Raw genomic sequence first — 17,236 nt, 5'->3', positions numbered from 1 at the left:
AACTCTGAAATGTACGCCATAAAAAGGACGTATCTATTTGAGCCAATAATCGATTGACAACACGCCGAGGTGGCTCTTTAAATCGGACGAGATACCCCAGCTCATTCCATAACTTTAGCTCTTGTCCCGTCGGATCATCGGTGATTCTGAAGATCAGGAACTGTGGATTAATATCTATGGCAGTTATACCAGCTTCGTGATTAAGCTTGTTGCTAGGATTCAATAAGAAAAGCTGTTCTAATTGAGAATATTGAGCATCAAAAAAATCTTTGAAGCCCCTTCCTTTCCAGAAATAACCCTGGAATAGAGCCAGCCCCGGAGCGGTTTTGTCCGAGAGTTCTATTGACCAACGATGCTGTACAGTAACTTCACCAGATTCTATTTCATGAAGTTTGATAATTCGCATCTGTGGACAAACTTTCTTCATCTGCTCCAGTAAATGATCTTCTTCAAACCACTCGCCATAAGTCATGATGGCCTTTTCATTGAACTGGTTGAGTGCCTGCAGGTTATCTTTGTCGCGATAATGAATCGATGGTAAAATTGTTCCGTGGCCAGTATCCAAAGCCATCTTCAAGCAAATCTTTACTTGAGACACGATTGTAGTCAATCCTGCAAAGATGCCAGTGCAATCTAGGTACACTTCGTTTTTCGGCCATTCTGTTTGCTCGCATTGTTGTTTGAGAGCCGGGAAGTCATAATCCTTAGGCTTATCTATCGAAAACACCTGTTCAAAGTACCTTCCAGCTTGAGGGTGTGCTGTGTAAACGGAAGGAAATGTGATTTCGGTAGATCGCATGAAATTCCAGCCATGATATAAGATAACACAGGATATGAAGAATAATGGGAGGAACCGGAGCAGAGCTCGAAGACGAACAACCATGGTGCATAGCCAGCATTGAGAAGGAAACGAAGTTTGAGTAAGATTATGGGGTGTGGGAAATTCAATTTTTGGCCTGAAATCCAATTATTTTGGTTGCAAGGAATCTCATCTCTAAGTTGGACAATATTGTGAAGTTACATATGCAGCAGTCCGTCCCCTGCAGATGCGTACGTCTGTTCACATCGGGCGGACTCCGCGGGGTAATCTTGCGGATTTGACATGGCGGCTTCAGGGGTAGAGGAGCAAAAGCGGCATGAGCTTGTGACAGCAAACCAATTGATATTCATTTTGGAAGAACATATCAGGCTAAAATCAAACTCAGTAGTCGCAGGATTTTTAAGCTAATTGGCCTCGTGCATTCCAAGGCACAATCCATGACATCTAATTTAACTACAGAACGCCTAAAATAAGTATACAGATAAGTACCCAATATTCAGCCCCATATTTTTACAAACGAGGCGATGGCGCGAGAGTTTTTTTGTATAGCCACTGTGCAAACCTAACAGTAGGTTCATCGACCAATTTTGTAACTATCTCCGCAGCCCAAAGAGTAACGGGCAAAATAATCAAATGCGGGACAAAGAAGCTAAGTTCCATGCCAAACGGCCCAGCTTTCGATATTGGAAGGATGTTTCTCCAGGGCCCCATCTCCTCAGACATTTCTTTTGACCAGCCGACCGCTGAATACAATCTATCGCCCAGCAGTACCATGACAGGTCCATGCACAAGATAGAAGGCAAAAGACACATGACCCATATACTGACAGAATCGACATTCGAAGAAGCTCTTCAGCCATGGAATTCGAGGAATAGATGCCACGAGAAAGGTTGCGGCGAAGAAGAGATAGAACCATTTGTAATCGAATACGGCTTGCGGCTTCAAATACGATAAATAATGCCATCCGGGAGAGTTTCGCAATACCTTCAGATCCGAATCATAAGTTGGTACACCTCCAAGATACATGGCGGCCATAAAGAGGTTGAAAAAGATGAGTTCTTTCCAGGAATCAAACTTGGAGAAGAAATGGGGCAAGTCATCATTTTCGGCGAGTAAATCCAAATCGCAAAGAAGCATACCAGCCACAAACATTGCATTGTGAGCACCATCCGCAATGTACATGAAGTAGTATATCAACCCGAGCTCGAGGTAAAGCCTGGCATTCCGTGAGCATCTCGAGAATGCCATAAGTGCCGTGTAAATGGTAATAGAACCTTTGATCTCAACGGGTATTGACCACACGTGAACATTATAGGTAAACCAAGGATCTCCTCCAGTTCGGAAAATATAACTGAAGTTCTTGAACTCCAGATACCATTTCCATACCTCGCTGGTCCACTTCTCTTCATGCTCTGATCTTGGTACAGGATAGATATTGAACATATGCCATATGGTGAGATATATGAGCGTCGTGGCGATCACTGGGAGCCATAACCGTATCCAACGTCTGAATAATGCCGATGCAAGATTATCTCCAAACTTTGCCAAATCTCCTGATTGAATGAGCATCAATGGTTTCCTAGAGAGAACATATCCTGAAATAACAAAAAACGTGGTTACAGCGAGATGACCACCGGTGAAGAATGTCCGCAGCAAAGGTAATTGAACCAAAAAGTATTTTTCCTCATAGCCAAAACCCATCTCCATGATCCAATTGCCATATACTAAGGTGTGGGCCCATAGTTCATGATGTAGAATATACACCAAGAATGCTGCATAACCCCTCAACCCGTCAAGCCACGCAGTTGCATGGAGCGGTCTTGCAGGTGCTTTGCTCCTGCTTAGAAATGAAGGCTTTATAAAATCCGGGCATAGCTTTTTCGGTTTCCAGTATTTCGCAGGTGCTTTGGTAGCGGTTGGAGACAATAATGGCTGGTCTGTCTTAATTTCATCCATGAACCCAACATCAAGAATGCCCTGATATTCGCTAGGCATTTTGAAAACGACTTTATCATTTACAAGCTGGAGGAGCTTTCTAAATGGCGCTGAAAGTCGAATTAGATGAAGAAACCAAGGCTGTAGATGATTTTTGAAGAAGAGATGTTACGCCAGCATCCCATACTGCTTCCAAAGCATTCGGAATTATGCAAAACTCAATGGACCGAGTTTTTTTTTCACGCAGAAGCTGCTAGTGCCGCTGCTATTAAGACCTGAATTCCAATCACAAGCAGTAATTGGCGATGTTCATTTTTTTTTTCGCGATTTCTACCCCCGAGGTTCGTGCCCGTCGAATAGTGCGGGGTATCGTCCGTATCAAAAGTGGAATATTGGAGGATCAGCGGGAATTCCCTCACGGCCTTTCATCATCTCCATGGGTAGTACCTTTGTACCCTTACCCCAATATATTGTGTTGTTCGTGTTGATCCGCCCTTGAGTTTTTCTTAATCGTGATGCGGTTTGTCGTAAGCTGACTTCGGAGGTAACATGGGATATAGGGTTTAGCGCCGGGAATGCAAACTGTTTGAACAATTTGATTGGCCAATGGCCAGGGAAAAGGCCGCTTCGTAAACCACTTGCCAGTCATAAAATCAAGCTTTACAAGACCCGTCACATGTTTACCGAGGCCGCTAAGATTACATCGTTACATTTTAGCGGGATACCCTGCTGGAGTATCCTGCATGGACATGGACATGACAGTTAGCCCAACTCCAAGTCATTGATCAGCAATCAAAATTGCCTTAGTATGCGGTACTTAGTTCCTATCTAAACAACCTTTGCATATCTATGCACTAATGTGCATAGACTTCAGGCAACGTTGAACAGGCACAGTAGGAGCCCACCCGGACAGACCCCTGCCAAGTCAAGCCGCCAACTTTGAATTTCACAATCACAAGCTTGTGAAGACCAGAATTTTTGATGAAAGAAGCTTCCCGTTAAGCTTTTCCCCCATGTCTGACCTTGAATACTTCAGGCTAATCGAAATGTCCCCATTTTGCTGTTTATTTGCAGACGTCCCATTTTCCCGCACAAAATTTCCTAGGTCAATCCATCAAATTAGTCAAAAAACCCTCGGGGATTGAAGTTTCTTTCTTTCATCTGATTTTTTTTGAGTGTATTAGTTGAATGTTAACATGCGACTGTTCCTCCCACATGCCGATTAAGTTCAGATCTCAGTGCTACAATAATGGAAAACCTACGAAGAACACGATCACGGAGTATGCAGACGACCTCCCAATTCGGAGGTCGTCTGCCGAAGCAAATACAAAGAGCTTTACCTATTTATGCCATTCTCATCCTTTTGATTTTGATTGTCTCAAATGTTGATACTCTAAAATCATCTACAGTATCGCATACAAAAAGGTCGACACAGAAAGTTCTGAAAGGCGTCACAACCTCGGAATTCCCAAGGAAAATATGGCAGACATGGAAAGTTGATCCATTGGGTTTCGCAGAGAGAGACCTTTTGAGTGCCAGGACCTGGACTCAGTTAAATCCAGGACACAGATACGAGGTTTTAACGGACAACAATGATATGTATTATGTCGAAACAAACTTCGGACTAGATGGGTTGAATAGGCCTGACATCGTAGAGATGTATCGATCGCTGAAGGTACAAATCATCAAGGCTGATCTTTTGCGCTACTTGATAATGTACGTTGAAGGTGGTGTTTATACCGATATTGATGTCGAAGCATTGAAAGCAGTCAATACCTGGATTCCCGATCGATATGCTCTGGGCGATGTTGATATGGTTGTGAGTGTTGAGATCGACCAACCAGATTTCAAAGACCATCCAATTCTTGGCCAAAAGTCGCAATCCTTCTGCCAATGGACTTTCATGTGCAAGCCCCGTCTTCCTGTTATGTTGGCACTTGTCGACAACATTCTACAGTGGCTACAAGATATCGCTGCGGCACAAAACGTCCCAATATCAGAGATCAAGCTCGATTTCGACGAAGTCATCTCCGGCACAGGCCCTTCAGCATTCACAGGTGCGATCTTGAAAGAAATGAGCATAAAGACTGGAAATCCGGTTGATTGGAGCACCTTTCATGCCATGCGGGAATCAAAACTAGTTGGAGGATTCCTGGTTCTCACCGTGGAAGCATTTGCTGCCGGACAAGGGCATTCAGATTCCGGAAATCACAATGCGAGAGGAGCTTTGGTGAAACATCATTACCATGCTTCGGAATGGCCTTTACTACACCCTCGTTTCAGTCACCCGATATATGGCGAGGTTGAGAAATGCAACTGGGAGCCAGAATGTGTCAGGATATGGGATGAAAATATGGCTGCATATGAGGCGCTATCACCGGAAGAGAAGGAACAACAGATCGCGATAAAGAAGGCATTGGACGAACATGATGCACTTCATGCACAGATGGGCGCTCAAACATTCGATCCGAACGCATTATCGATACCCCAACAGAATCTGAATCCGATACCTCAAGCAGCGATTCCACAGTCGCAACCTGGATTCTATCCAGATGGTTCACCTGTGAGGAATTTGGACGGTTCTATTATGAGAAATCTGGATGGCTCACTCCCTGTAAATCCAAACGCCCCGCCTCCGGCACAGAAACTCGAAATAAAGGACTTGTCCGCTCCTCATATTAATCCGAATCTCGCGCTAATGCAGCCAGAGTCTAATCTCCAGTTCAACGAAAAGAACCAAGATGACCTCAAAAATTTGCAACTAAATCCAGCAGGCGACATGCTACTAGGAGCTTCATAATCGTATCCGAGTAATGGAATGCGCACTGTTATAGATGGTATCAGAGGCAACAAGATTTTATGGCACATGCTTTAGATTTGGAGGATTTACTTTGTCTTAGAGCTCAATCTAATAGATTTCTAAGGGTACGGAGGAGGACTATAATGAGAGGGAAGAGCACGCCTTGAGGAATGTTTCGGCGGTCTGAAGGGTTATTTTTCCCTGCGGAAAGTTGAAGCCGAAAAGGGGCATTTATGGCTCCAAAGGAATGGTGATGCTTTTATATTCAGTTGGAGTTGGTGGAATTAATGACTGGCGAGGACTTCACATGAAAGAATTTCTCTACGAATTATGGATGTCATTTACGAAGTAATCTACGAAGTATATAGCATAAAGCTCATTTGCACAATCAAATCGCATTGTATCTTTCATCTATGAGCCAAACAAACAATTAATTTTCCATAAAACTATCTTCATGATTGATGATCGCTGTATATCTTCAACATGGGAATGTCAGGACACTATTTAACGTTCTAGGACCAATTGCCGGACCACCACAGAATCAACCATCGCCAAAGCGATAAATCACCTACCTCACTCATTATTACGCATTAAGGAGAAGGGAACTCAAAGATAGAGGCCAAAGCTACATTAATAGTTTTGATCATCTGATACCGATCAATCGATGCGGGGAAACACCTCCGGAAGTACGCGGATCATGACCATGGTGACCCGGGAGCAAACATAGAAAGCTTCGAACTACTGGGCTCGGCTACTTGCTAGTCTTGGAAAAACATGCGGCTATCCTTAGGTTCTGTCAAGCCACATTGATAAAACGTGGAGAGTTTCTGGTGGGTGATTAATGATGTTTACAGGATGAATGTTGTACCTTATGCTTTTTGATGTGGTGGTCTGCTATCAAGAAATTAATGCTGATTTTCTAAATTCACTTTGAAGTTTTATATGCAAGAACTACATTAAGGCGCCCTTGATATCTCGTTACTGGTGAGTGCAGAAAGTTGGCCATATGGAAGGTACCCGATTCTTGAAGACAGTTCACTCGATAACCAGTTACGTACACTATGATCCTGAAATCGGGGTCGACATAGACGCGTGAGATAGTCCTAGGAATATTTACAGATGAACCCTATAATGCGGAGTAGCTAGTGCTGTGTCGTTGTGTATAACGCCCAGACATCTACGGGACAATCCGCCATTGAATCCCTAACTATAAAGTGGTGAAATGTTACTTTTTTGCATTTTCAATGACAAATAGGATGTTGCGATGCTATGGATTTGATAAGCCGCTCGGATGATGGACTTACCCCTTTTTAAAAACCCTTAGATATTTTAAGGGACGATACAACCCAAGAATTTGTAAGAATTTTTCATATGGATATCCAGCTTGAACGCTATCCATTTGGAAGTATGGAGGTTATTCTTATCTTTTTTATTGATACCAAAATGCCACGATACCACGAGGCTTCATGAATCATTCTAGATACTCCAGGCTAATTAATAAAAAGAATTGTTGGGACATCATTCGGGATAGGCTAATCCAATATGATTCCTCTCGCGAAATCACAGAAAATGGAAACCTCTATTTAACACCCAATTTTCTATGTATCACCCAAGGTACACTTCCGTGTATCGATAATGTAAGTAAGATTATAGTAGAATACCTATTTGCATCGTCATACACTAAGTTGTATCTTCAGCCTCAACTATTGGTGTCCAAAAATAAACTAATCCTACATTCGTGCAACAGTAAGAATCATTGAAGAATTACTCCTATAAGGCTGTCAGTGTTATAAGGGTCGAAATTGGGGCTGTGCAAGCCTATCAATATTAATCAGCGATCTACGTGCAGTAGCGGGGAAAAATCGGGGCCTTAGATATGCTGCAAAATATGTAGGTGTAGACACTGCGTAAATGTAACCTCATCAGTTCTGACCGTGGATGATTTATTGTAAGTATGATTATAACCAAAGGATCGAGAAAGTGAATTCGCAAAATGATGAGATTTAAGGTTGACACGGGTCCTAGGAAGAAGAGGCTGGTGCGCTAAGGCGCTAGTGCACGATACTACGTTGGGGGCAAAACTGTTTGTACTCGGCCTGTCAATATTAGCGTATCAGTCGATACTGACTCGAGGTTTACCATCGTATAGCTGATCCTATGAATCCTCTTGAATGAGAAAAAGGAGACTAGATGTTGGCATCTAGAACCGGTTTTTGTCTCCAACTTCTCCACTATCTCACCCGGAAAACCACGTTTTAACCACGAAAGCAAATCCATGTGGCACCCTTCTACTGCGATATAAGTCTTTGATCGCGCTAATATTCCTGAAGATCTAGTTCATTACTGGTTGCTTTTTAATGTAGATATGGAACTGCTCAGCTGTGCGGCGCAGCGGCAGCGTTTGCTGTTCATCCGTCCACTGATGATGGCTCGCTTCAACTTCGTGCAGTAGTTGGATTGACAACAATAGAACCTGACTTGCATCTTACATGATACCATATTCTTTTTGAGCGATGCGGCTCGCCTCGATGAGGTTCCTACTGTATTTTCGTCTGAAGAATCTTGAGCCATGGCATGGTGTAGTGGGGTCGAAAATACCGTTGTATGTAGCTATTTGCGAATCCACACATATCAACATAAATTCAATGGTGTGTGATGATGGGGGCGTCTGGGCCCGATCAGATGTTAGGATGAAATTAACTTCTTCGTAGCTTAGGCTAGATATCTGGATATTTGATAACTTGTCCACATCCACCCCCGTTGTACTCTGTTGGTATTCCAAAACATTTCTTACTCTACCAAAGTACTGTGATTTGCAATAGATCTACAGATCTTGTACCCTTTGGTATCCCACCGCAGTACATATCTTTAGGTGCCAGTATGAATCCCCAAACGCCTCTACCTACCAGTACATCGGAGCCGGAAGAAAATACATCACAATATGGACGCCCATCCTCGCCAGAACATACACTTATTGAAAACGAAGAGTCAACAATCACTCTGCGCCCATCGTTAGAAGATGTAACACCTGAATTAAAAAGTATCGACTTGAAAAAAACTGATATACCCACAACTGAAGCCGAATCAAAGAAAAGAGGATGGAGATTCTATGGAAGTTTTGCATGTTTAGCAATCTTAAACTTAGTTTGCGCTGTTGACGCAACGATTCTTTCTGTGGCTTTACCAGTAAGGAGACTTCGATTCTTTCTTCCTATGCTTGTTCATCATGACTTGAACTGACTTTGGTGCATGAAGACCATTGCCACAAGTTTACATGCCACGGCTATCCAAGCTTTCTGGTGTGGTACATCATTCCTTCTTTGCTCTACAGTCTTTCAGCCTACATGGGCAGCTTTCTCGCACATCATTGGTCGTAAATCAGTACTCATGACCGCACTCTTTCTCTTCTCCGTCGGTACAATACTTTGCTCTGTTTCCGAGAACATTGAACTACTCTTGGTAGGAAGATGTATACAAGGTATTGGTGGAGGCGGTCTCGTGGGGTTGACTTATGTCCTTCTTGCCGATATGGTCACTCTCCGTGAGCGTGGTAAATGGATGTCGATTATTTCACTTCAATGGGCAATCGGATCTGTGATTGGTCCAGTCATTGGTGGTGCTTTCGCAGAAAAGCTAACGTGGAGATGGATCTTTTGGTTGAATATTCCTTTCTGCGTTGTCAGTGCTGTTGGTATTCCGATTTGTTTGAAGTTGAATATTAAAAAAGGTTCCATGTGGGCTAAACTTAAGGCTTTTGACTGGCTTGGGTCATTTTTGTTTGTTGCTTCTACGACCAGTCTTCTGATTCCTCTTACTTGGGTAAGTTACTTCAGCATCATCTTGGTTTGCGTGGAACTAATATTCAGTAGGGAGGTGTTATGCATTCCTGGAGCTCCGTCCGCACACTCGTACCACTACTCATCGGTATCGGTGGCCTCATTGCCTTCCTCCTTTATTCAATCTTCCGAAAGGGTGACCCCTTAATCAGACGTTCACTTTTCAACTCCCCCACAGCAATTGTCGCTTACTTCGGAACACTCGTCCATGGCATTTGTGTTTGGTCTGTGCTCTTCTACATGCCATTATACTTTGAAGTGGCCAAAAAATACACCCCGATCCAAGCTGGCATTGGTCTCTTTCCCATGACATTCACAACCGCACCAGCCGCCGTAGTAGTCGGACTCATCATTGCTAAAACTGGTCGCTACCGCCCCTCAATTTGGGCAGGCTGGGCTCTCACCACGTTCGGGCTTGGTCTTCTCATCCTCCTTAAAGAATCCACATCAATAGTATCCTGGATATTTATCAATCTCATCCCAGGCATTGGATTAGGCACCCTTTTCTCTGCTCAAGGTTTCGCCGCCCAAGCTTCAGCCAGTAACGCTGATCTTCCATTTGCCGGAGCCATGTATTCCTTCTTCCGAGCCTTTGGCCAAACAATCGGTGTAGCCATCTCCGGCGTCATATTTCAAAACTCATTCCAGAAAAAGATTCTCAAAACAGCCTATGCGGTTTATGCGAACGAATGGTCAAGAGATGCATCCGCGTTTGTCCAAATCGTGAAAGCATGGTCAGATACTGGCGCAGAGGGAGAGATGAAGCAAGTTGTTATTGGAGCCTATGTTGGGAGTTTGAAGATGGTGTGGATTGTTATGTGTGCATTGGCTGGATTGGCTTTTGTGACTAGTTTGGTCTTTACGAAAGAGATTCCGATGAGTAGGGAGTTGGAGACAGATCAAGGGTTTGATTATGAATATACCGAGAGGAAAGGAAAAGGATTAAGTCAAACAACTGTTCCTATTACGCCGCAGCGTAATGGAGATGAGATGGCTTAATGATTGTATGTGATGAAGTTATGATGGTATGATGGTATGATATCTTTGAATTTTGGTTTTATTTATGTCCAGAGAGGGGCGAATTTGGTATACGTGCCGGCGTTAATGCACCAGGTAAAAGGATTAGCGAAATACCCTCATTTGGAACGATATCATTTCGATAGTTTATTTATGGCGCACATCTATATCAAAAATCATAGTAACAAATTGGTGTTCTTAAAATTAGCCATGTACAACAACTCTTTAATCCACCCCCGAATCTCTGCACACTTCACTTCCGAGCTGGTTACTAAACACAAGTTTCCTAAATTCTCACCTAAAGCATTCAAATAAACCTGTCTTTCCGCCAGCGACTTTACTATTAAAACCCACTTCGCGCGATCATATTAATAGAGTGCTTTACGCATTCCAACTTTTTCATCACATATTAGGTAAGACTACCTCTGAAAAACATTTCCATTCTCACTCTTGATCTAAATACCCGCTATCCCTAGACATTTCCCTGCTACCTACTCAATTAATCAATCCATTACAAAAAAAAAAAGATCACCCACCGAAACACGACAAAGTAAATTCACATTTATAACCTCAGAGTATTGAGCCAGAGAATCCTAGCAGGGATAATTATGAGATCGACTAGACTTGGTCTAGCAGATACAATATTAATGCTCTATTCATTCCGGATGAGCTAGGGAAATGAGGACAGCTTGGTTGACTGTCTGATTTCTTTTTATGTTTGATGGATCAGTCATGATTTATACGATACTGAGGCGGGTAAAGCATTAAGTATTAAACTACAGCAACTAATCAATCTTCTATCGAAGAAGAAAAATTATCCTATTTTGAAGGAAAAGATAAGAATACACCACATATCAAATTGGAACAGCACGGCTAAAAAAACACAAAGCGTGTTTATGTATGTCTAAGTAAGTCTAATTAAAACAACAGGATAAAAATATCTATCTATACTCTATTAACTCCTCCCAAAACAAGTCTCCCGCTTCTTCTATTTCAATTTCCAAAAAAATTAAAACTCTCCCCTAATACTCCTCTCCAACACCTCACTCTCCCCACTCTGTGCTACCATCCCCTTGAAAACTCCATCCTCTATCTCCAACAACTCTTTGGGGCTACCAAACTCAGCCGCTACTCCATCACGCATAACTAATATTCGATCGAAATCAGCTACAGTACTTAGTCGATGCGCTACAACTAATAATGTCGTGTTTGCGAATTCTTCACGGATGCTGCGTTGGATTAATGTATCAGTTGTCATATCAACAGCAGACGTAGCTTCGTCGAGAAGAAGAACTTTTGGTCGTGAGAGAATAGCACGTGCGAGACAGAGAAGTTGTTTTTGGCCTTGGGAAAGGTTGGCACCGGCAGAGGAAATCGGGGATGTAAGGTTCAAGAATATGTTTGTGTTTTCTTTTGTTGAGGATTCGGCGACTGTGACGGTTGTGGAGCTGCTTGATGCGGCGGTGGATGATTCGGCTAGAGTTTCGAGTTCTGGGGCGGGAGTGCTGTCCGCAGAGGGAATGAGGTGGACGCGTTGGAGGGCTTCCTTTAATTGTTGATCGGAGAACTCATCGAAAGGATCCAAGTTGGAGCGAATGGTACCGGAGAAGAGTACAGGATCTTGGGGTATGATTGAGAGCCGGGTTCGGAGGTCGTGAAGTTTGAGAGTAGAGATGTCGACTCCATCGATCGAAATGGTACCAGCTCGGGCTTCCAAGAAACGGAAAAGAGCAAGGGATAGTGTTGATTTTCCTAAAATATCATTAGAGTTGTACCAGGAAAACCTTAAGAGTTTTACTCACCAGCACCAGTCCTTCCAACAACTCCAACCCGTTGATTTTTATCCACAGAAAATGTTAACCCTTTCAAAATTGCCGGTAATCCTTCGGCATACCCAACTTCTAAGTCTGTTACTTCTATTTTACCCTCTTCTGGCCACGAAGCGCGGATATTATCTGTTCCGCCCTGAGGTTCCATCTCTAATTGTGTATACTCGAAAATTCTTTCAGCAGCATTCATGTCGAGCTCTGTTGAAGCAAGCAATCTAATAGTATAAATAACAGCCCGTCTATAACTCAATGCAAATGCTAGTGCGAATCCAGCCAGTGACGCATCAACACCGTGAGTGGAGACAATAAATGCAGCTACACATGACGAGAAGAATGAACCAACCAATGCCATACGAAGTCCGAACCATCGATTAAACAGCCAATTATGCCAAGTTGCAGCCGCAAACGAGTCTACCAACTCATGCATCTTGGCTTCAAAAACCTGTGAATTTGCAAATGCACGGATGGTACTTAAACCTGCAAGAGCTGATCCAAAGTGTGAAATCATGGGGGATTTCTGGACTGATTCGAGGCGTTTGAGAGAGCGTGCGCCCTTAATATAAAGGAGAGCGATATAAGTGCAAATACCTAGTAGGATCACTGCGATGATAATGATATATGGAGATACAAAGAATCTAGATTTTCGTTAGCGATGCAGTTAGAAGAATACGACAATCAGCTCACGCAGATACCATGATTCCTATGATTTCAAGGAATGAAGAGGCGGTTTGAGCAAAATTTGTGGAGAGTTGCGAATCCATGGAAGTGAAATCTGCAGTGAAACGATTCAAAATCCGTCCTGTAGGAACAGTATCCAACCATCTCAAAGGAGTACGAAGTACGATATTCGTCATCTCCTTGAAGACATTCCTAGAAGCAGATAGAGATCCACGATAAATGAAGTAATATCTACCAGTGGCGACAACAACAGAGACAGCCGAAATCAGGACATATCCCAACAGATAGTAGCCCAAGGTATGGTCTTTTGAGAATGGATTGTTCAATTTTGAGACGAAAACTGATGGTTGAAGCTGCTGTTGCATGGAAGTCATGTAAGGCAGATGAGTAGAATTGAAACTGGACAAGTTTATCTCAGAATGTTCATAGGACGATGTCCATATCTTGATCCACCAGGACCTTCCAATGACTAGAGCTTCTGCGATCAAATAAAAGATGATTACCAGTCCCCAGAAAGGAATGCCGCCAGTCGCCATAAGGTATTTCGTGTAGACGCTTGCCTTGACACTTCCCGTTTCTCGTTTTTCTTCTTCAATAAGTTTTTTAGGCTTGGAAGCTGGTTCATCGGATGGCTTCTTGTCACCATTTGCCTCGGATGCATTCGCCTCCTCCTCATCTGCTACTCCGGAAACTTGCTCTGCTTTGATGATTTCATCGAAATTTCCTGTCTTTTTGAGCTCATCAATAGAACCGGCATGTTCGAGTCCTCCATTCTTCGATAGCTGAACGGCGTAACTAGCACGTGGGAGACACAACGATACGTGGTGTGTTACTAGAATGCGCGTGCGACCTTGGGATAGTTCTCCCATGAGGGCATTATCATAGATCTCTTTCCCAACGTGTGCATCAAGAGCCGAAAAGACGTCATCGAGAATCAATATTCCAGCACGAGAGTAGAAAGCTCTTGCTAAAGTCAAACGCCACTTTTGTCCACCACTTAAGCTTATACCTTGAGCGCCAACTTCTGTCAAGTCGCCGTCATCAAACATGTGAAGATCTTTTGTAAGAGCACATGCGTCAAGGACTTTTTGATATCGTGTAGAGTCGAAGGGCAAACCGAATAGGATATTGTCTTTAATGGTAGCATTTTCGATCCACGGAGTTTGGGAAACAAATGCTATGGCGGAGGGTAGAACCCAGTCTGCAGCTGTAGCTTTGCTATCATGTCTCTCATCGGCTTGAGGTGCTCGGGGTACAGTAATATTTCCAGATAGAACTTCTACTTCACCTAATATGGCTGAAAGTAGAAGTGACTTGCCAGAGCCCGTAGGTCCCGAAATAACACTCAGAGCATTGTTGGGAAAGTTAAGAGTAAGATCTCTAAGAATAAATCTGTCCTCATCTTCTGAAACCTTGGATTTTGATGGGAAGCTGACGGACACATTGTCGAGGGTAATGGATTCACCAGGGTATGTATTCTCTGGCTTTTCTGGGGACTGGAGAAAAGAATCGATTCTATCACAACTCACTTTGGCATTCATTCCCATCATAAATAGGAACGGAACCATTCCTAGGACACCTTCAAGTTGCATGAATACGCCCTATTTTTGAGAGGCAAGTCAGCTAAATCATTTTTTGAGTTCGTGTTCGACAATCAGTATTGCGGTGGGTGAAACCAAATTCGCCATATCTTTGAGCATGTAGAGAAATCCAAGAATATTGATGGTAAAAGGAGAAAACGAGTAACATACCAATGCTGTAAATGCGACTGATGGTAATAAGTCTCCGTGAATATAAGAGTACGTAGCCAGAGCCAAGACTGTCAGGAGCACTGGAGCCACATTTGAACCAACCATCATATACAAGTTGTTGATCTTAGTCTTCCACAATTTCCCAATTTCTTCCTCACGAGCTTCGAATATCTTTTTGCTCCATTGAGTTTCGTTGGCGGAGAACTTGATTTGCCGGATACCATTAAGTGCCTCGGTGACAATAGTAGTCTTCTTATCTCGAGCCTTCATCAACTCTCTTTGAAAACCTCCATATCTCTTTGCAAGGGCCTGATTTATTGGTGCCATGCCTATGATTGCTAGCATACTGTTGTAGATCGAGGAGTCAGTAAGTGGCCACCAAGGGTACATTTTGATGAAAAATAAAAAAATAAAGCCGTGTTAAAAATGGAAAGAATTTTAGAAAAATGGAAAGGAAAAAAAGTAAGAGTAAAATATGGAGGTCAGATCAGGGGAGTGAAATAGGTATGAAAAGTAGTAAAACTTACCCGGCAGCCGTTGACTCCCAACCAACTAAGAGCCATAAAAAGACAACCGAAACAAGGAATTTGCAGAAAAATAAAATGTAGAACTGATTGACAGCGCCAAAAACACCGACTTGATTTGCATCCACGGCAAACATATTGACAATGTCTTTGTCGGTCTCGACTTTTTTCTTTGCGTCCCCATCCTTCCCTTTCTTAGCGTGTGGTCCATGAGGTCCATGATCATTCGATGCATCTGGCTTTGCCGTGTCATTTGCGTTTGCATTTCCATTTGCCTTAGGTGCATCATCAGTCTTGGGTGAATCTTTTGTCTTGTCTGCTGTTGCGTCCTTGTCTTCTGCCTTCGGAGGCTCCTTGCAATCCTTCATCTTCATCATCTTTTCGAATATTAGTGATGTAAGAGTTGATCTAATCGGAATTGCAAGATCGGACCACATCAACCAATTAATTCGGTTGTCCATCAGGGTTTCAGCAATTGTAGCTGCGAAAAGACCAAATACCCAAATCCACGCTTGAGGATCAATGGCATCAAATCCTTGACGAGCTTCGAGATATTGAAGCAGTTTTAACACAGCAAACTGTGGCGCAGCATCGATAACAGACGAGATCATTACCAACACCCATTGAGTAAATATGGCTGTACGATATGCCCAGAAAACTTGGAGCCATAATGGAACTGTTGACTTCAATACTATTGATTTGAAAGAGTCTCTAACATCTTTCGAACGGACATGTCCATCCATAGCAGGGAGATCCGATACCTCAATTAATTTTTTCGAAGCGATATCAAGGAGCTCAGTGCTCCAATTGAAGGCATATCTATTCCATAACGACTTTTTAAATTGTCTCTCGACAACCCTTCCATCAGGGGTAAAGACATCGGGGCGGCGCTCAACAAAGTAGAATGTTGCAGCGCTGAAAGCAGCAGCAATGATTTGGAGGGCTGTGAGAATGACAGATGCGAGGCGGAAGGGGGCTTCATTTGGAAGGGGCCCCGATAGCACGAGACATGCGAGAACAACTATCAAGATACATGACACGGAATTAAATATTCCTTTTTGAAATTTCAATACAGGATGAATTTCTCTTGAAGTTTCCAATATCTGAATGAATGCGAAAATCTAATAATTGTTAGTATAAGGTTGTGTTTGTATTGTAGTTTTACCATAGGTTAAACTTACCCAAGATACGAATAACAACCAAAGTTGCATCAAACAATAATCCGAGAATCCCTCCTTCTTCTCAACCGTAGCAAAAACAGCCGATCCAAATGATACCAGAAGTCCCACAATGAGAGAAGTGAAGATCATCACGAATTGAAGTTTGGTGGAGTATTTCGCCATGGAATCTTCCGTAGCCACCCCATCTTTGTCTTCATAGAGAGCTTCATGATTGGTCGATTTGGGTGACTTGAAGTTTCTAGCAAATCTCCATGCGGTTGGTATGGTGAATAATCCAATGAGTGTAGGAGCTGCATAAGACAGCTGAATGATATAAGAATCCATCCGTCCACCTATATATGATGATAAAGTCCCCTACTCATTTGGAATTGTTTGCAGATATTTGAGGATTTGGATGTGATCCTTATATGAAGCGGTGTATCCGTAGGCAACCGCGTTGATGACAAGGAGTGAGATATGTTTAAAAATCGTGAATAGTGGGTGATACGAGCAAGGATTTTGATGGAGTACTTTGTGTTTTGACGCCGGTTACAAAATGCTCAGTAATAACTATTTGGGAGCCTGATATTCGATGTATGATGGAAGTTGTATCTTGGAAAGTGATAATCCTTTTGTAGGTTGGATGAAACCGTGATAGATATCATTGACTCCGACCTTCCGAACCATGTTGCTTACAATTCTAATTGCCCCATAAAATTTTGACGATAAGCCAATGAGATTTCACGATTGTTCACGGTGGACAACTTCAAGATGTGTTGAATAGTAATCTCATAATTGATCCCCTATTAGATAACGCGTTTGATCCAATTGCTTGGAGAATAGGTACACCAGTAGGTAACATACGAAATGACGAATCTCCGTATCT

The 17,236-nt window shown here is 42.8% G+C and overlaps 5 protein-coding genes across 5 annotated transcripts in view; 2 read left to right on the top strand and 3 right to left on the bottom strand.

Annotated features, from left to right (window-relative positions):
* The window catches only part of SS1G_05559 (predicted protein), a gene marked incomplete at both ends in the record, with an annotated part of 1,369 nt that extends 798 nt beyond the window's left edge, over nucleotides 1–571 (bottom strand). Inside the window, one exon of the mRNA XM_001594079.1 lies at nucleotides 16–571. Coding sequence (XP_001594129.1) covers nucleotides 16–571 — 556 coding nt within the window. The remainder of the gene's footprint in view (nucleotides 1–15) is intronic.
* A 759-nt stretch (nucleotides 572–1,330) lies between these two features.
* SS1G_05558 (hypothetical protein) lies at nucleotides 1,331–2,815 on the bottom strand (the record flags this gene model as incomplete). Its single annotated transcript, XM_001594078.1, has 1 exon — nucleotides 1,331–2,815. One exon carries the CDS (start codon nucleotides 2,813–2,815, stop codon nucleotides 1,331–1,333), a length of 1,485 nt encoding a protein of 494 aa, XP_001594128.1.
* A 1,189-nt stretch (nucleotides 2,816–4,004) lies between these two features.
* On the top strand, nucleotides 4,005–5,555 carry SS1G_05557 (hypothetical protein; the record flags this gene model as incomplete). The annotated part of the gene is made up of 1 exon (XM_001594077.1): nucleotides 4,005–5,555. One exon carries the CDS (start codon nucleotides 4,005–4,007, stop codon nucleotides 5,553–5,555), a length of 1,551 nt encoding a protein of 516 aa, XP_001594127.1.
* A 2,880-nt stretch (nucleotides 5,556–8,435) lies between these two features.
* SS1G_05556 (hypothetical protein) lies at nucleotides 8,436–10,390 on the top strand (the record flags this gene model as incomplete). The annotated part of the gene is made up of 3 exons (XM_001594076.1): nucleotides 8,436–8,741; nucleotides 8,811–9,374; nucleotides 9,425–10,390. 3 exons carry the CDS (start codon nucleotides 8,436–8,438, stop codon nucleotides 10,388–10,390), a joined length of 1,836 nt encoding a protein of 611 aa, XP_001594126.1.
* A 1,027-nt stretch (nucleotides 10,391–11,417) lies between these two features.
* Nucleotides 11,418–17,037, bottom strand: SS1G_05555 (hypothetical protein; the record flags this gene model as incomplete). Its single annotated transcript, XM_001594075.1, has 7 exons — nucleotides 11,418–12,160; nucleotides 12,211–12,872; nucleotides 12,922–14,516; nucleotides 14,667–15,012; nucleotides 15,194–16,311; nucleotides 16,372–16,674; nucleotides 17,035–17,037. The coding sequence occupies 7 exons, from the start codon at nucleotides 17,035–17,037 to the stop codon at nucleotides 11,418–11,420; spliced, it is 4,770 nt and encodes a 1,589-aa protein (XP_001594125.1).
* Nucleotides 17,038–17,236: the final 199 nt, after the last annotated feature.

This window comes from Sclerotinia sclerotiorum, genomic scaffold (assembly GCF_000146945.2).
Source record: "Sclerotinia sclerotiorum 1980 UF-70 scaffold_6 genomic scaffold, whole genome shotgun sequence".
NCBI classification, from domain to species: Eukaryota; Fungi; Ascomycota; class Leotiomycetes; order Helotiales; family Sclerotiniaceae; genus Sclerotinia; species Sclerotinia sclerotiorum.
This window is presented reverse-complemented; position numbering and strand designations above follow the sequence as displayed.